The sequence below is a fragment of the Triticum aestivum genome, chromosome 4A, assembly GCF_018294505.1.
Source record: "Triticum aestivum cultivar Chinese Spring chromosome 4A, IWGSC CS RefSeq v2.1, whole genome shotgun sequence".
Taxonomy (NCBI): Eukaryota; Viridiplantae; Streptophyta; class Magnoliopsida; order Poales; family Poaceae; genus Triticum; species Triticum aestivum.
The window spans coordinates 235695405-235715020 of record NC_057803.1 but is presented as its reverse complement, the minus strand read 5'-3'; the positions used below and the strand labels follow the sequence as shown (position 1 = coordinate 235715020).

The following is a 19616-nucleotide window of genomic DNA, read 5'->3' as shown; positions in this document are numbered from 1 at the left end:
GCGGCCACACAAACGAAACGGAACAACTATGAGGACAGCCGTCGAATTTGGTGGCGCTGCCCAACAAGTAGACCATACGGTGGTTGAGGCCATCCTCAGTGTCGAGCAACTGGAGATGATCCGCACCCTAACGGTCAACAGAACAGCCACTGAAGCTTGGGAGGTGATCCATACGATTCACATCGGCAAAAATCGCATCCACAAGTCCATGAAGTCCACTGTGCATAAGTTGGCCGGGAGTGGGAGCTGCTCACTTTCCACAACAGGGAGAGCTGAAAACTTTGCACTCTTCCTCTCCGGCCTCATCAGTTCGCCGACCATTCATGCTGATCACGTCGACAAACAGAGGGCATTGAGAACCTGCTACGCGTCGTTCCCCTGGCAAACTGCATTGCCAATCAAGAGTTTCCTCGATGCCGTTGCTCTCAATTGAAGAGGTGACGAACAGCTCAAGGCTGTTGATGACCATTACTCCCTCCATCCATGTGCATAGAGCGTTTAAGGAGCTGCACCAGACACACTGTGATAGGCTAGCGTTAAGTTTGAGGTTGTGAAAACGAGCCTATCATGTGCCCTCAAAAACACAATTGGAAGAAACATTTAATTGTGCATGCATGAGAATGGGAGGATTAAGATGTGAATGCATGGGAAAGGGAGCCAAGAAGTTAAAGGGGGTTGCATGAGAGAGTCAAACGAGAGGATGCGTAGATTACGAAGGATATTAATTACAACTACGACTAATACTTTTGGAATTCCTGGATTCTCTTAGGTGCCCAATACACTTGGACGAGAGGATGCATGGGAAAGGGAGCCAAGAAGTTAAAGGGGGTTGCATGAGAGAGTCAAACGAGAGGATGCGTAGATTACGAGGGATATTAATTACAATTGCGACTAATACTTTTGGAATTCCTAGATTCTCTTAGGTGCCCAATGCACTTGGACGGATGGAGTACTAGCCGTCACCCGAGTTGGATCAGCCAATCATGTTTAGCGGCAAACTCTACACCTCTACTCAACTAAGGAGCAATGGCTCACCCGGATGCAGGAAAGGCAGGAAGGAGAGGGAACCTCCGGGACTCCCTAAGCCGAGCAGTGGGTGGTGATGCCCCATGGTGTGCAAAAGAAAATAAGCAACATGCCCGCTGCCAAGAGGGCACCTAGGATGACAAGCATGAGAGATGCCACAACTACATCCGCCTTGAGCATTGGGCAAAGGACTGACGCAAATCCAGGTAAGGCATGGGCACACCTCACCCAAGCCCATGAGGACGACGAGGGCATGCAACAGGAAGAGCCACGGGCAAAGGCATTCCTCGGAACTACGGATGATCGAGCATCTGGAGGGGTGGTACCTCGATATAGAGCCAACCAACCACATGACAGGCCACGAGAGGTCTTCTCCAAGCTCGATCACTTTGCGGTCGGCTCCGTCATGTTCAGGGATGGCTTGGTTGTGAGCGTCCAAGGCTGCAGCTCAGCCAAACCCATGTATCACTTTCCCAACTTACCCTTTCATGACTAGACTATAAACACCCCTCCTCCTCCTTCATCCTAGGGTTAGCTAAGACAAGGTTAGACATTAGAGCTTACGTCATGTACCTCCCCATGTGGGATTCCTCCTACATGGAGTTGGTTCCCCTAGTGGAGATCAAGGCCTCCTCTTAAGGAGAAGATTCCTCTTGTGGAATTCAAGCCCTCCTTTGTCCTAGGACATAAGGAAGAAGATCTCCCACCTCATTCTTACCTCTCCCTTGGATTTGTAAGAAACCACGTGAACTGTGTGGTGTGGTCTATGGTCACAAGAGGGTGTTGCCTTGGCATCACTAGTTATCCATGTGTTTCACTTGTGTTTCCCCATGATTTCCTAGTGATTCCCCGCGTATTCTTTGTGTTCTTCCCCAATCTACCTCCATTTCATGAAGATCGGGCCACCCTACGGCTTGCCCCGTATCAACCTCCATTTCGTGAAGATCGGGCCACCCTACGGCTTGCCCGTATCAATACCCAAGTCCGTTGTCTCCAACCATGATGTCAACTTTGTGAGCTATTTTTCGAAGACGTTGTGGGCTAAGCTCGGTGTCAAGCTCCTATTCTCCACCAATGCCACCCACAAACTGATGGTCAAACCGAAGTCATAAACCGCACTCAATCAACCCTACCACGTGTTATGATCAAGAACTTGAAGTCATGGGACGAGTGCATTCCTCAAGTCGAGTTCGCCTACAACTGCTCCACTCCACCCACTCAATGACATGCAAGAGTCCATTTGAGGTGGTGTACATTTCAAACCTCACACCCTGCGACCCCCAACCACTACCACTTCAAGAACGCACAAACTTGGGTGCCACCAAGCGCTCTGAGTACATGAAGCAACTACACGAGGAGAAAGGCCAACATTGAGCAACAAGTTCAACATCAAGCCACCAAGTTCAAAGCCAATCGGCAACCAATGATCTTCCAACCCGGTGACTTCATTTAGGTATATCTTCGGAAGGAGCATTTCAAGAGGAGCGGATGTTCGAGCTCCTGCCAAGAGGATACGGACCATTCCAAGTTTCCAACATATCAACGACAATCCCCTAAAAGAACATATCAACGACAATAAGGTAACTCTTTTCCTTAACGAAGGTCCTTCCAATATTCATGAGAATGAGTTGCTACATCATGGTGGAACTATATGTGACTATGTATGATCAGGCGTGATGGCTTGGATGGCTTGGAGCACAGAGAAGAAGAGATGATGATGAACGAGGAAGGCATGGAGCACGAAGATGGCATCCCAAGGCAAGGTCAAAAACGATGAGAAGGCCTACCCAGAGACTCCAAGCCACCTCCGGAACACCGAAGGCTGCCTCGAAGGAACCCCGAAGTCTTCGGGTTGACCCCCGGTGTCTAGGATTCGTAGCTCTCTGATACCCCGGATTCGCACACTACTAGCCAGCCCAAAGTATGCCCGATGATACATTGGAGATTCCGGAACCCCTGGAGATTCCAACCCAACCTGCCATAGTAAAGTCAGCTTGGGGCCTCGTAACTCTCCCACTTACCTACTCTTTCGCCCCCAACCAACTATATAAGACACCTCTTTAGATCTAGGGTTAGCAAAGCATAAACTAAAAAATTGAGAGAGCTTTGCTCATCTATCCTCCCCTAGTGGAATCAAGACCTCCCTGGTGGAGAAGACTCCGAGGAGTTCAAGACCACCTCCAGGTGAAGGCTTCCATGAAGCACAAGACCTCCATCTCTTAGGATTTGAGACGAACTATCTACTCTTGTTTTACCTGTTTCCTTTGGAGTTGTTGGATCAATTGAACCTCTTTGTGTAGATTTTGGTTATATAATGTGTGTGTTGGCCAGAGGATCTTATGTTCTCCTTGTGATTGCTTGTCATTTCACCTTAGTTCTTGAGTTCTTCGTGTTCTTCCCTACTCCACCTCCAGTTCATGAAGATCAGGCACACTAGCCATAACCCGGTGCATCACTTGTGCCTTCTACTTTATTAGCTAGTATAGTATAAGTCGGCTTAGCCTTTCTTAGTCCGTATGACAGTATGAATGCTGACAGCTAGGTAGTCAATTAGACTTGCCTGTACTGGTAGCTGCTAGAACTGCATTGTTGGTTTAGCAACCAACTTGCCTATGTACTATATATAAACCTCAGCTTCAGAAAATAGCACTGCTGTGTTCAGCCCCAGCTCACTATCTCCTCAAGTCTGTAACATACCTCTCTTTATGTGCCTATGTAACACTCTTTTTGTATTTCAGATCCGCTTTGAGTAGTATATTCAGGTGGGGAAACTCTAGTCTCAATCCCGACCCCACCGGTGATTCCTCAAAAACAAAAAGGTTTGTGGTCCAAATAGAGCACTGCACATGGTGTGAGCTAGTAAGATAAATTTTACAATAGAAGCCTGAATTCTTACACTATAAGTTTAGCTACCCTGATGGGTCAGAATGTTTGAATAACATAGAAGGTTTAACTCACAGAAATAAATAAGGATATCAATAATGATAGAACTGTATATACATCTAGCGAGCAAATATGGAGTTCACATTGGTTAGTTGCACAGTTAGATACCTTGATAACATGTGGTGTACCACGGAAGTTCATGCTACTTGACCTTCTCTGCCCAGGAAAGAAATACATTTTGAGTATGGATCCCTTTCCCAGAACAGAACCATTACGGGCTTTCACGATGGAAGGTTGACATGTTGCTTTATGCTCATCCTGCAGATGGCAAATAGTTTTTAGTAACATCATGTCTCCAAAGTGCCCAAATGAAGCTTTGGAGAGAAGAGAAAGATATTTACAGGTACAGTGAAAAAACGCCCAGGTCGCAGTCTTATGCTCCATTTCATGGTTTGGATCTCCGGACGCTGTTGCAGCCAATTTTTAAATGAGATCTTTGTTTCTCCTTGCCCGCAGAAACCATCAAATGCTTCACTCCCGAGGTATGCCGAGAATGCAATTAATTTCAGGTACCTCTCCAAATATTCAGCACCACGATTTAATGCGACTCTCCTAACTCTTGGCTCCATATTTTGTTGATTAATCACCTTTGTGTATTGCAAAACAGCTTGGCGAATGTTCTGCAAAGCTGAACACTTGTCAATAACAGTATCTAAAATCTGTCTACACTCAATCCCATTGTCAAATAGCCTTGTAATCTTTCGCAACAGAAGGATGTCATTAATGTCAAATCTAGGGTGTAGCTCTGTCAAAGTGTGAGGTTTCCATGATTCTGAATTCAAGTGACCATTGTGGTCCATTGTTTCTTCTCCGCTTGAGTAATCGGCATCAGTTGTGTCTTCATGATTATTTTGGATGGCTGGCATTCCAATAGGTCTGCCGTTATTGATTCGAAGTCTGAGCAGGCAAGCAATCACAGTACCAGTAGTTGTTCTGCCCCTGCCCATCTATAAGACCACAATGTTAAAATTCAAGTTTTTGAAGCCTATGATATGAAGAGCCAATACTTCTCTCAAATAACAAGTATAGAATTCTTTCCCAGCAAAGAGATAAGTTGTAGTACCTGGCAGTTGAATACAAGAGCAGCATCCTTGCAAGCAGCTGCGACATTAAAGGCTACCGTATCAAAATCTGAACTTTTGGGGGCCTTACCATCAGTAATGGGCACTCGTGCATATTTGATTGGAAGGCCTTCAGAGTCCAAACATTTGTATACCTCCAGTGGAGTCAGAACAGCTTCATTATTGACATTTTCCCATGCATCAAAGATCTCACCATTGTCGGTTTCATGAATAACCATTATTGCCCCATCATACCGTTCTGCTTCTCGTAAAATATCCTCCTTCAACCGAGCTTCCATACGCTCAACTCTATCACGACCGATCCCCTGACATCAGTGAATTTTATCTGATTTAGACCACTAAATGTTCCTCACGGAAAGTACAGGATAGCATATCACATATCACATTCAATGAAATGTTTCTATACAAGACTAAGTAGTTTAGGTGTGATTAGAATGCTGAGATACAGTCTGAGTCTTGAGGGACAGGTCAGCCTAGAGAAGGCTACTCAACATATGAGAGCTGATCAACCCAATGTGAACCAAGCCCCACAAGCCACAACAGGTAGTTTATTCGAGTACTGAACATGTTTAGACATTATAATTGACAAGTTCACATTTTAATGGTCTGAATAAATGAGCAGATTTTTTTTCACACAAATAGTATCAGCACAAGGCCTTTGGACACCCGACAGCACCTTCAAGCTCAGTACTTGTACAAAAGCATATGCAGAAATAAAGATAACTTAGTTGTGGATTCAAATTAATCATCATGTTTAGTGCTATAACTTGTGCGCTTAGTGCAAATTACTATTCAGAGAGAGAAAATGAAGTCATGTTGGAGAAGCAATGCATGGAAATTGTCATATGAAGTTATTTTGTTTATACTAACACTACAAATCATAGCATCAACTATCTGCCATAAATCCATAGAGGCAACTGGAAATGGAACATACCGTGTACTCAAGCATATTCTTGTACGGTCTTTCTACTTCTCGTAGCACAAAAGGCTTTCCATGTATATAAATGACGGGCTCTTCTCTCATATTATGCCAGAGTATCGGCCGGTTTCCCTTGCTTGTACTAACTCGCTGAATAACAGCCCGAATGCCATCAACAGTAGGATTTGCAACACCATAGACTGAAAACCCCGGAATTTCCCGGAAATTAGGTGCACCCTCAACTCTTTCAGGCAAATTAAGATTGTGACACCCTGGACAGTGATCACTTTTTAAAACAGTTTGACGTCCAAGAACTTCTCCATTCCTCATGGCAGCAACAACATCCATCTCATGTGGGCGCCCATCAGCAGATTCAATAATTTTTGGAAGAGTAGGTTTTGAGCTCGAATAACCAAGAGCGCCCATTGGATCTCTCCTCAGCAGCCTGAATATATTGAAATATGAAACGACTTACAGGTTATGTCAAATAATGCAACAAGAACCCATAAACAGAAAATTAAACAGTTTTTGCTGGTACTATTATAAATAGTTTTTTTAATATGGTGTTCTCGAGTATTAACTGTGCAACAGAAAGCGTCATTACTAATGTTTTACAGTGAGAGATAAAGTCCACAGATTGGCGGCATGCGAATAGTTTATCATGGCAATATAGACTTGTTTGTTCTTCCTTCTATGTCACATTAGTAATGAGCCATGTGAACAAAACACAAAAGTTGCATTGTGAGCTAGGGCTAACTGCAACGTATGCTCCTATGGAATTCTGAAATGCTCTTAAACTGAAGTGCAAAGATGTTACAGAAGCGGCTACGGGCCCTAAATTATTAATTTATTATCAGTGAGCTGGGGATGATCACTAATGTAACGTTATAATGGATCATATTGATATATGATGTCAGTGTTCAGGATATCGGTAACTGGTACCATACCGGTCGCGTGCTCATTAGAGGTAAATAGGCGAATTTTCCAGTTAATCACTGATAAATTAGTTAATCGGCCGATAAATCAGTTAATCAGCTATCAGTGACCCAACAAGTAGTGACTAACTGACCGAGATGCCGATTAACTAGCCGATATTTGGAACAATTATGATTACAATTTTATGCCAAAAGCTGGAACCTGACCCGTTTAGGTTTTTGCAACAAAACCAACAGTTCATTTTTTTTCTTTCTTTTAGCACAAAACTGGACCACAATTGAATTAGCACATTTCATTTTATTTTAACACTTTGATAAGTAGAATATAACCATCAAGGAATGTGGCGCCAATCATGCATGCAATTGCGGCAGATTGGTGGCGGGCTGGGGTAGGTAATCTACATGGAAACTGGAGAAACGAGTTAACCAAGCAGTTACCGTTAAGTAATTCCAAGCCCTGGTAAGAAACTAAATAGTTCCATTTAATTCTGACAGCAAAGATAATTCTTCAAATATAGGCCATGGACTAAAGACGCACAGAATTTGAACAGCAAATTACAGTTGTGGTAATTATTCAGATACATGTCATGACCTAAAGAATTACTGAGCTGCAAAATACAAATCGCGCCTGTGGTCTGATGGTCACCCTTGTGGATACAAGAATGTCTTACATTATGGGACGGAGGGAGTATATACTAGTTTGTTTTTTCCTCTAACATTCTTGCTATGATTTATGCCTCTAGTTAGATCAATATGGTGTTTGGCCGAAATTAGTGAGTGTTTAAGACATCATATGACTTGGTCAGAACACGGGAGAAGCTGCGAGAATGAGTGGGAAGGTGGGATATAACAAAGCATCTGTAAAATGCCAGAAGAGTGTACAAGATGTTAACCTTCTTACCTGTACCTATTAATTTTGTTATAGTTATACTAGTGATGTCTTTTGACCTTATGCATTCTAGTCTATTGGCACCCTCTTGTTAACTTTTGGCATCCTCGTGTATGTGTATATATGCTGGCTTTGGCCTCTCAATAATATCAGTTGCATATTTCCTAACATGGTATTACAGCTTAGGGTTTCTTTTCCGCACGCGCAACCCGTGCTCTCGATCCAATTTTGCGCCGCCATTGTTTTCTTCACCGGCTGCTGCTACACCTCCCTTCCCTGTTGGACGCCGGTGCTCTCCTCTCCCGGCTAGCCGCTCCTTCTCTCCCTACCAGCTGCTGCTCTTGTCTCGTCAACGCCAGCAGACACAAGTTACCGGTCTGTAGATTCTTCACGGCTTCCCTGCACGTCCAGATCGTGCACCACCCAGCTCGGAGATCGATGGCTCTCGTCGAAGTTTGGCTGCCGGCACTGGTTCTCGCCCAGGCTGCCGTCCACGGTGCTCGGTTCCCCCAAGATCAGCCGGCGGCCGCTGGTTCCACCGCAGGCTTCGTCCAGATCGTGTGCCGCTGAGATCGCCGGCTCTCCAAATTTGGCCACCGGCCACCTGTTACCGCTCAGGCTGTCGTCCGCGGCGCCTGGTTCCCGCCCAAGATCGGCCGCTGGCCGCCGGTTTCCGTGCTCCACCACCGCAGGCTTGCGTGCGTTGACTGCGTCAGGGTTGCGTGATCCATGCAGTGTGTGCGTGCCAGCTAAATTGTTAGATCGGCAGGCGTGCGTGCTATTCTCCAGGCCCGTGCTAGATCGGCTTGCTTAGGTCGCTGGTGGGCCTGCTAGCTTTGGCCTCTCAATAATATCAGCTGCATATTTCCTAACAAATTTCACTTGATGTAAATCACAAACTGGGTTACCAAAATTCAACAAGTTGTAGTTATGTATTTATACAAAATGGCAATGCTGCATAAAACTAATTAAATATAGTAGGATGATGGAGCTGTGTTCAGTTATTAAACTTGAGTGTCTGGCCTTCATTCTTTATTGATGCCAATTAACCGTTGGCATTCATTCTTATAGCAAGACAATAACTTGAGGAAAAAATGCATGTAAACTGACATGGCACTAACTGTTTGATAGGAGACATAGTTACTACATGACTCGACACTCAAGCACCAATGTCTTGAACATGGAGACTGCCTAGTAGAAGTGTCAGCGCGACCTAGCAATCATTCCAAATAAACTACAAAAGAAAACAATTACAAAGAAAAAATGCACTAAAGTAAGCAGATAGCAGTTCTTTGAATATCCACATTCAGCCTACTATTCAATGAAGTGGCACAACAAGGAGGGTAAAAAATTAAGACTTGTCTTGTGTCTCAAAGGAAACAAAGTTTGGGCCAGATACACTCTTACAAGCTATGAACTGTTGGCATTCGTATGCGGAAGTACCATGGCTCACCTTCGAAGAATGCTGTACAGTTCAGGTCTCGCTCTCATCCAATCAGAAAAACTAACTCCTGAAGATGTTGCTTGGTGAGCAGAGCTCACCGAATGTACATAGACAGCAAAACATATGAGGAAGTAATAACGTTCCAAGTACTCCACAAAGAAGGAAAGTGATGCCTCCCGTTTCATCTCATCAGGTTGCCGAAGAGTGCTATTGCGGTAGGTCGCAATAGCTTCTCTCAGGTTCTGTTCACAAGGACAGCAAGCACAAACATGAAACAATAAGGTTGCTTGAATTGAGTTATCAGGACATAAAACGGCATACCTGCATAGAGTCACATTTGTCAATAACTTTGTCCACTTGTCTTTTGCCTTCAACACCACCCTGCATAAATATCAGACACAGAGTCACTACTGAGAGAAACTAAGTTAAAAGGAGAACAGTTTAACATATTCAGATTATTGCCTCCAGAACTCGGACTAAGCTCCTAATGACAGCATATTCTCCTCTGAGAATTGCTTCTTCTGAGCTAGGACTGTAGTCATCTAAATCATTTCCAGCATAGAAAACCTTCCCAATTGAACTTGTCCTTGGGATACCTGCAGCAGAAAGCACCCCACACGTTAAATATCTGAAAATCCAAGTATAGGTGTAAACTATAAGCGCATAATGTGATAACCATACAGTCAGACAAGTACGCACCAGGCAGGCTTTCAGTTGCCATCAGTATATATAATATTATAAATACTAAATAATCTCGTGAAAATTCAAAACACGTGACAATCATATAATTGTGCATGTGGAGCATTATATTTCTTGACCAGTTCTATATAACAAACTGGTAACAACGGTGCACACCTGAAGCTCCTATCCGATTTAGGTAAACCAACGTAGATATGACCATGCCGGTAGTAGTCCGTCCCCTCCCCATTTGACAATTAAATACAATTTCAGTCTCCATATCAACTTGAGAGATTCGATGTACCTGTTAGACACATCAAAGGAAATTTAATTCTATGTAACATACTTTCCAATCTCAGTATTTTTATTATTGCAATAGCTGATTGTCTGCGGAGAATGCAATCCCTGCTAAATGTGTTTCCTACTAACTGTGTCAAAAGAGTTGAAAGTTAAAGCATAAAGAAATAGTGTGACTAGCACACAGATCTCGTGGTAGACAGGCAACCTGGACGAGTGAAGGTTCAATTTTACAGCAAATATAGTGAAGACATAGGGACGAGAAGTTACGTGGAGAACCTAATGGCGGCGTATAAAACTAACCAGGTTATCAAAATCCCCTTCCTTCGGAGCTTTTTCATCAGTTATAGGAACACGCTCGTAATCAACAAGGTATCCTTGGTGTTGTAACTCCTCATAGACCTGCAGATGAATTAAGTTTTCTCAAAAATACCAAGGAGAGGTAAGAGGTATGTTCTAAATCATCAACCATGGAGTTACCTCAAGTGGAGTCTTAACTGTATCAGACATCACTGACTCCCACTGGTCCACCATCTGACCATTCGGCAGCTCATCAGTAACTAGGATCTTATTCCCATATCTGCACCATCAAATATTGCATTATAAAAACCTGCTCGAAGTAAACAGAGAAGTAGTTTATCTTGCTAGTAACGTACCTTGAAGCTTCCTGAAGAATATCTTCTTTCAAACGAAACTCCATCTGCTCGACTCTCTCCCGGTTGATTCCCTATATTATATTAGCAAAAGTCAAGGATTAATATTAGGTATCATGAAAATAAAATGGAAGCTATATGGACATCAACAAGGTATCTTCTATGGGATGGCTCAACTGTATAGCCTACGTGTAACTGGAAATACCCAAATCGACAGGAATCCCTAAGAAGCTATAGTTAACACCTCTGCACCAAAACGTCACAATCTCTTTAAACAAAGCAATAGCATTGGTATAAAGACATTTGTGTCATAACTTCCACTGTGGAAATTTACCAGGACAACTATCTCCAATATAAGACATTAATGAGATTGTAACATAACCAGTAAATTTGGGAAACCATAAATTATCAGAAAATGCACGCAAAATAATTATCAAAGTCAGGTGTCGAAGCAAACCGTATATTCAAGGTTTGAGAAGGGTCTTTCGGCATCTCGTAGAACAAAAGGGCGACCATTGATATAGATAACCTGTGTAATATTAGTGGAAAAACACATATTACTAGATGTGATAACAAAAGACATAACATATGAGTTAGAGCATACATGGTACTCCCTCCGTCCCAAAATAAGTGTCTCAACTTTGTACTGGTACAAAGTTGTACTAAAGTTGAGACACTTATTTTGGGACGGAGGGAGTATAATATAACCTGTTCAAGAGAAACTTCACTGAAATTTCAAATTTAAGCAAAATGCTGCTAAAAGCACAACAAATTTTCAAAAGTACATATTGTTTAGACATGTGTCTCAGATAAACCAAAAAATTGAAGTCAAAGGCCTCTATGGAAAAGATATAGAGACATATGATTAATGGCACATATAGATTTTGTATAGATATTAAACATATAACAGAAAAATAGCTTCTATCATATGTATAGACATTAGATAACATGTTTAATGTTCGTGGAAAGACCTCTTCCCTACCACTCTATTTATTTGCATCGAGTTGCAACTTGATATTCTGGTCAGCTGAGCATCCATTATTTGCTCATTGTAAATTTCCATAGTTTTCAAAGTTATAAGCATTGTGTTTTGCATATTTTGCACAAAGACTCTAATATGATAATTAGCTATCTTACTGGTTCCTCCCGAAGACTATGCCATAGAACTCGGGTTTGCTTTCCCTTCTTTTGTGCCCCAATATGATTTAGCACATTCACAATTCCTTCCATTGTGGGCATTGCAACACCGTGAACACGCAGTGATCCTGCCTGAAAAAATGGTGATAATGAGTATGACATGACACCTTTGTAAAGCATGAAGACCGAGCATATGGAATAAATTTGAAGGATGCTGAAAACCTAGGCATCATGTTGAATTTACAGAATCCCGTCAAAAAGGAAGCTAGATTATTGCAAAACTGAGATGTACATTTACAAATGCATTTTGTACGCAGGCACAGCAGTTAACACCCAAAAGCACAAAAACACTGTTTGAAACTCAAGCCTACATTATGATGAGATACGTACGTGACAAACAGACAGCTAAGAAAGATAACAACGCTAAAAAGCAGGTCCTTTGGGGATTTTTTTTGTTGTCCAAATTGGCACGATTTCCTTGAAAACTCGGGGAATGAGGCCAGGAAATCGTACAATTCAGAGGAGGTTGAGACGTAACCTGCCGGTAATTGGGCGCGCCGTCGATGTGCGGGGTGAGGCGCTTGTTCTGGCAGCCGGGGAAGTGGTCACTCTTGAGGATGGTCTTCTTCCCGAGCACGGAGCCGCCCCTGCTGCTGATGACCTGCTCTCCCACCGCCTGCACGTCGTCCATCTCACCCACCTCCATCCTGTCCTCCACGAATCCTCCTCCTCTGACGGTGCACCGGCTTGTAAGGCACCGACAGGGCAGCGAGGCGCGTGATGCGGATACGGGGTAAGAGGAGGAAGGGAGAACGCGGCGGTGGGAAGAGAAGGACGGGGGCAGAGGAGGCAAGGAGCCAGTAGGCGAGACGAAGACGATGCGATAGGGGGAGGGGGAACGAACAGAAAAGAGGGGAGGTCGGGTGGGAAGGCCGGCAGGCTCTCCAGCCGCGCCCCCGCCGGGCCCCAGGGCGCCTTTTTACGCGCCGGCATGGAAAAAAATCCTCAAGACGTCGAAATTCGCCGGCTCGGTCTATTTTTGGGCCCGGCAATCGCAGACCGAACCCAACGTCCTGGGGCACTCGGGGGCTCCGATGTAAGGGGGAAACACGCCTGGACCACCCCTGGCGAAAAGTTAAGCCAATTGTCCAGATTCGCCCCTCACCCCCCGCGCGCTCGGCCACTACCCTGCCAATCTCGGCGCCGCCCACTGCCCAGCACCCATTCCCCGTCGGAAAAAAGAAAAGGTTTCGCCGCGACAGCCTCTTCACCATCGTCCGGGCGAGTTTCCGGCGCTCCGGACGTGCGGGGCGGTATACCGGCGGGTGTGCGCCCACCAAGCCTGACAGGTGTTCGGCGTTTTGTCTGCTCGGGATGGACTCTGACGACGAGGAGGCGCTCGCGGCGCTGCTGCAGGAGGGAGCCGATTCCGACGACCAGGACGAGGAACACCTTGTTGGGGAACGTAGCATACAATTTCAAAAAAAAATCCTACGATCACGCAAGATCTATCTAGAAGATGCATAGCAACGAGATGGGGAGAGTGTGTCTACGTACTCTCGTAGACCGAAAGCGGAAGCATTATGTTAACGCGGTTGGTGTAGTCGAATGTCTTCGCGATCCAACCGATCCAAGTACGAACGTACGACACCTCTGTGTTCTGCACACGTTTAGCTCGATGACGTCCCTCGAGCTCTTGATCCAGTAGAGGATCGAGGGACAGTTCCGACAGCACGACGGCATGATGACAGTGATGGTGATGTGATCCGCGCAGGGCTTCGCCTAAGCACTACAACAATATGACCGGAGGAGTAAACTGTGCAGGGGGGCACCGCACATGGCTAAGAGATTTCTTGGTGTGCCTTTGGGGTGCCCCTGGCCACGTATATAAAGGAGGGGGAGAGGTCGGCGGCCAGGAGGGGCGCGCCATGGGGGAGTCCTATTTGGACTCCTAGTCCATGTAGGATTCAGACCCCAATTTTCCTTTCTTCCACCAAAGGGAATAGGAAGGAGAGGGAGAGGGAAAGGGAAAGGGGGGCGTCTCCCCCGCCCCCTAGTTCAATTCGGACTGCCATGGGGGGGCAACTCCTTGCAGCTCTTCTTTCTTATCCACTAAAGTCCAGTAAGGCCCATTATTCCCCTAGGGGGTTCCGATAACCCCTCGGTACTCTGGAAAAATATCCGAATTGCTCGAAACCATTCCGATGTCCAAATATAACATTCCAATATATGAATCTTTACCTCTCGATCATTTCGAGAATCCGCGTCATGTCCGTGATCTCATCCGGGACTCCAAAAAAACTCCGGTCACCAAAACACATAACTCATAATATAAATCGTCATCGAATGTTAAGCGTGCGGACCCTACGGGTTCGAGAACTATGTAAACATGACTGAGACACATCTCCGGTCAATAACCAATAGTGGAACCAGGATGCTCATATTGGCTCATACATATTCTGCGAAGATCTTTATCGGTCAAACCACATAACAACATATGTCATTTCCTTTGTCATCGGTATGTTACTTGCCCGAGATTCGATCGCCGGTATCTTCATACTTAGTTCAATCTCGTTACCAGCAAGTCTCTTTACTCGTTCCGCAATGCATCATCTCGCAACTAACTTATTGGTCACATTGCTTGCAAGACTTATAGTGATGTGCGTTACCGAGAGGACCCAGAGATACCTCTCCGATACACGGAGTGACAAATCCTAATCTTAATCTATGTCAACTCAACAAACACCTTCGAAGACATCTGTAGAGCATCTTTATAATCACCCAGTTACATTGTGATGTTTGATAGCACACAAGGTGTTCCTCCGGTATTCGGGAGTTGCATAATCTCATAGTCAGAAGAATATGTATAAGTCATGAAGAAAGCAATAGCAATAAAACTAAATGATCATTATGCTAAGCTAACGGGTGGGTCTAGTCCATCACATCATTCTCTAATGATGTGATCATGTTCATAAAATGACAACACATGTCTATGGTCAGGAAACTTAACCATCTTTGATTAACGAGCTAGTCAAGTAGAGGCATACTATGAACACTCTGTTTGTCTATGTATTCACACATGTACTAAGTTTTCGGTTAATACAATTCTAGCATGAATAATAAACATTTATCATGATAGAATGAAATATAAATAACAACTTTATTATTGCTTCTAGGCATATTTCCTTCAGTCTCCCACTTGCACTAGAGTCAATAATCTAGATTACATAGTAATGATTCTAACACCCATAGAGTCTTGATGTTGATCATGTGTTTGCTCGTGAGTGAGGCTTAGTCAACGAGTCTGCAACATTCAGATCCGTATGAATCTTGCAAATCTCTATGTCTCCCTCCTTGACTTGATCGCGGATGGAATTGAAGCGTCTCTTGATGTGTTTGGTTCTCTTATGAAATCTGGATTCCTTTGCCAAGGCAATTGCTCTAGTACTGTCACAAAAGATTTTCATTGGACCCAATGCACTAGGTATTACACCTAGATCAGATATGAACTCCTTCAACCAGACTCCTTCATAGTTGCTTCCGAAGCAGCTATGTACTCCGCTTCACACGTAGATCCAGCCACGATGCTCTGCTTGGAACTGCACCAACTGACAGCTCCACCATTCAATATAAATATGTATTCGGTTTGTGACTTAGAGTCATCCGGATCAGTGTCGAAGCTTGCATCGACGTAACCATTTACAACAAGCTCTTTGTCACCTCCATAAACGAGAAACATATCCTTAGTCCTTTTCGGGTATTTCAGGATGTTCTTGACCGATGTCCAGTGATCCACTCATGGATTACTTTGGTACCTCCCTGCTAAACTTATAGCAAGGCACACATCAGGTCTAGCATGCAACATTGCATACATGATAGAATCTATGGCTGAGGCATATGGAATGACTTTCATTTTTCTTTATCTTCTGCAGTAGTCGGGCATTGAGTCTGACTCAACTTCACACCTTGTAACATAGACAAGAACTCTTTCTTTGACTGATCCATTTTGAATTCCTTCAAAACTTTATCAAGGTGTGTGCTTCTTGAAAGTCCAATTAAGCGTCTTGATCTATCTCTATAGATCTTGATGCCTAATATGTAAGCAGCTTCACCGAGGTCTTTCATTGAAAAATTCTTATTCAAGTATCCTTTTATGCTATCCAGAAATTCTGTATTATTTCCAATCAACAATATGTCATCCACATATAATATTAGAAATGCTACAGAGCTCCCACTCACTTTTTTGTAAATACAGGCTTCTCCAAAAGTCTGTATAAAACCATATGCTTTGATCACACTATCAAAGCGTATATTCCAACTCCGAGAGGCTTGCACCAGTCCATAAATGGATCGCCAAAGCTTGCACACTTTGTTAGCACCTTTAGGATCGACAAAACCTTCTGATTGCATCATATACAACTCTTTTTTAAGATATCCATTAAGGAATGCAATTTTGACATCCATTTGCCAAATTTCATAATCATAAAATGCGGCAATTGCTAACTGATACGTCTCCGTCGTATCTATAATTTTTGATTGTTCCATGCCAATATTATACAACTTTCATATACTTTTGGCAACTTTTTATACTATTTTTGGGACTAACATATTGATCCAGTGCCCAGTGCCAGTTCCTGTTTGTTGCATGTTTTTCGTTTTGCGGAAAATCCATATCAAATAGAGTCCAAACGAGATAAAATATGACGGAGATTTTTTTGGAATATATGTGTATTCTGGGAAGTGAAATCAACACGAGACGATGCTCGAGGGGCCCACGAGGCAGGGGGCGCGCCCCTGACCCTCGTGGACAACCCGTAAGGCGGTTGTTGCCCTTCTTTCGCCGCAAGAAAGCTAATATCCAGATAAAAATCTTGTTCAAATTTCAATCCAATCGGAGTTACGGATCTCCGGGAATATAAGAAATGGTGAAAGGACAGATCTTGGAATGCAGAAACAGAGAGAGACAGATCCAATCTCGGAGGGGCTCTCGCGCCTCCACCGCCCTGGAGGCCATGGACCAGAGGGGAAACCCTTCTCCCATCTAGGGAGAAGGTCAAGGAAGCAGAAGAAGAAGAAGAAGAAGAAGAAGGGGGGGGCTCTCTCCCCCTCTCTCCCGGTGGCGCCGAAACGCCGCCGGGGCCATCATCATCACCGCAATCTACACCAACACCTCTGTCATCTTCACCAACATCTCCATCACCTTCCCCCATCTATCTACAGCGGTCCACTCTCCTGCGACCCGCTATACCCTCTACTTGAACATGGTGCTTTATGCTCCATATTATTATCCAATGATGTGTTGCCTTCCTATGATTTCTGAGTAGATTTTTGTTGTCCTATCGGTAATTGGTGAATTGCTATGATTGGTTTAATTTGCTTGTGGTTATGTTGTTGTCCTTTGATGCCCATCATATGAGCGCGCGTGTGGATCACACCATAGGGTTAGTTGTATGTTGATAGGACTATGTATTGGAGGGCAAGAGTGAAAGAAGCTTCAACATAGCATAGAAATTGCATACGGGGTTGAAGGGGGACCAATGTATCTTAATGCTATGGTTGACTTTTACCTTAATGAACGTTAGTAGTTGCGGATGCTTGCTAATAGTTCCAATCATAAGTGCATAAAATTCCAATTCAGGGATGACATGCTAGCAGTGGCCTCTCCCACATAAAACTTGCTATCGGTCTAGTAAAGTAGTCAATTGCTTAGGGATAATTTCGCAACTCCTACCACCACTTTTCCACACTCGCTATACCAACTTTATTGCTTCTTTACCTAAAACAGCCCCTAGTTTTTATTTACGCGCTCTATATTATCTTGCAAACCTATCCAAAAACACCTACAAAGTACTTATAGTTTCATACTTGTTCTAGGTAAAGCGAACGTTAAGCGTGCGTAGAGTTGTATCGATGGTCGATAGAACTTGAGGGAATATTTGTTCTACCTTTAGCTCCTTGTTGGGTTCAACACTCTTACTTATCGAAAGAGGCTACAATTGATCCCCTATACTTGTGGGTTATCAAGACCTTTTTCTGGTGCCGTTGCCGGGGAGTTATAGCATGCACTACAACAAAATTGACATACCGTGACAAAAATCCTCGTGACGATGATGGACAACGTCACCAAAATGCTCAATGTGTGATGTTCTCGTAGGTGGCGTCACCAATTACTACAAATAGGTGACGATAAGCGTCACTGAAATGTCTCGGCCTATGAGCACACTTGGCTGTGAATTTCTGTGACGGTCTGGAAGTTTGCATGACAAACTTGATAGTCATTGAATACTACGAATGTGTGACGATCAATTTTTTGTCAGTTAACATCTAGCAGTGGGACGCACCATAGCTAGTTTTTTACGGGTCCCACCATAGCTAGTTCACGAGTTGATGAGAGGTAGGTTTTGGTAGTGGGCCATAATTTTTCCAAAGGCTATTGAGCATTGCAATTATTTTGTTCTATCTAATATAAGTAGGTAGTGGCCATGGAAATACTTATAATTATTAGTTTTTATAAAAGGAAAACCTTGTCTTGTTCTTTTGTTAGATGGTTATATTGTCGTGTGTGCTTGTTTGCTTTATCACTAAGTAATTTTTATTTGATGTTCTAAGTTGTTCTCTATCTTTAGTTATGGATATGGAACATGACATACCAAAAAAATTTAGGTTTACTTGCTACTCATGGAGATGGGGAACCTCCTAAAACCCTCGATGCTCATTATGTGAAAGATATTATGCACTACTTTAGTAATCCTGAGAAAACCCCATTCAATTATGTAATGGGAGACACATTGGATCAACATGGATACTTTAGGGATTATCGCTTGACTCAAAAAGGGAAACTATTATGGGATCAAATTTATATGTTGCATTGGTATGCTCGGCAACTATGCTTGAGATATGATTATACTTGTTGCTCTAGGATGAAGGCTCCACACCTTCCCTTTTCATGCAATTTTAATGATAATGAAACCTTAGCTTCTTATGCTAATGGTGTATATGATTACTATGATGTGGAACGAATAGAAGAATTCGTTGCTTTTATGGGTGCTTATGAAATTGAATCTCTGTTTAAAGAGTGTGAAAATCTTGATGATGCTGTTTACAGACCTGAAATTTTTGCTATACTTATATATTGCTACGAGAATTATGAATTCAATTCCAATATTGATGATTTTATTAAGAGAGTCTCCCCTGTCCAAGAAGAGACTAATATTTTGCAGGAGTCTATGGAAGAAAAAATTAATGAAACTGTGAGCTCATTGGATGAAAAAGATGATGAGGAGAGCGAAGAACAAAAGGAGGAAGATTAGATTAGCTATCCGTGCCCACCTTCTAATGAGAGTAACTCTCCAACTCATACATTATTTAATGTCCCTTTGTTCTTACCGAAGGATGAATGCTATGATGATTGTTCTGATCCCGTTGATTCTTTTGAAATATCCCTTTTTGATGATGCTTGCTATGCTTGTGGCCAAGATGCCAATATGAATTATACTTATGGAGATGAACTTGCTATAGTTCCTTATATTAAACATGAAATTGTTGCTATTGCACCCACACATGATAGTCCTATTATCTTTTTGAATTCTCCAAACTACACTATATCGAAGAAG

General features: G+C 43.3%; 1 protein-coding gene across 1 annotated transcript in view; it reads right to left on the bottom strand.

The window, feature by feature from the left end:
- Window positions 1-12933, bottom strand: part of LOC123085900 (paladin) — a 40560-nt gene extending 27627 nt beyond the window's left edge. Inside the window, exons 1-14 of the mRNA XM_044507603.1 lie at window positions 12542-12933; window positions 12004-12135; window positions 11324-11395; window positions 10870-10940; window positions 10694-10793; window positions 10517-10615; window positions 10094-10220; window positions 9701-9834; window positions 9560-9619; window positions 9248-9480; window positions 5986-6415; window positions 5033-5356; window positions 4311-4916; window positions 4078-4227 (exon numbers count right to left, since the gene is read on the bottom strand). Of these exons, the coding sequence (XP_044363538.1) occupies window positions 4078-4227; window positions 4311-4916; window positions 5033-5356; window positions 5986-6415; window positions 9248-9480; window positions 9560-9619; window positions 9701-9834; window positions 10094-10220; window positions 10517-10615; window positions 10694-10793; window positions 10870-10940; window positions 11324-11395; window positions 12004-12135; window positions 12542-12709 (2706 nt within the window). The 5' untranslated portion in view covers window positions 12710-12933. The remainder of the gene's footprint in view (window positions 1-4077; window positions 4228-4310; window positions 4917-5032; window positions 5357-5985; window positions 6416-9247; window positions 9481-9559; window positions 9620-9700; window positions 9835-10093; window positions 10221-10516; window positions 10616-10693; window positions 10794-10869; window positions 10941-11323; window positions 11396-12003; window positions 12136-12541) is intronic.
- Between the last annotated feature and the right edge of the window lie 6683 nt (window positions 12934-19616).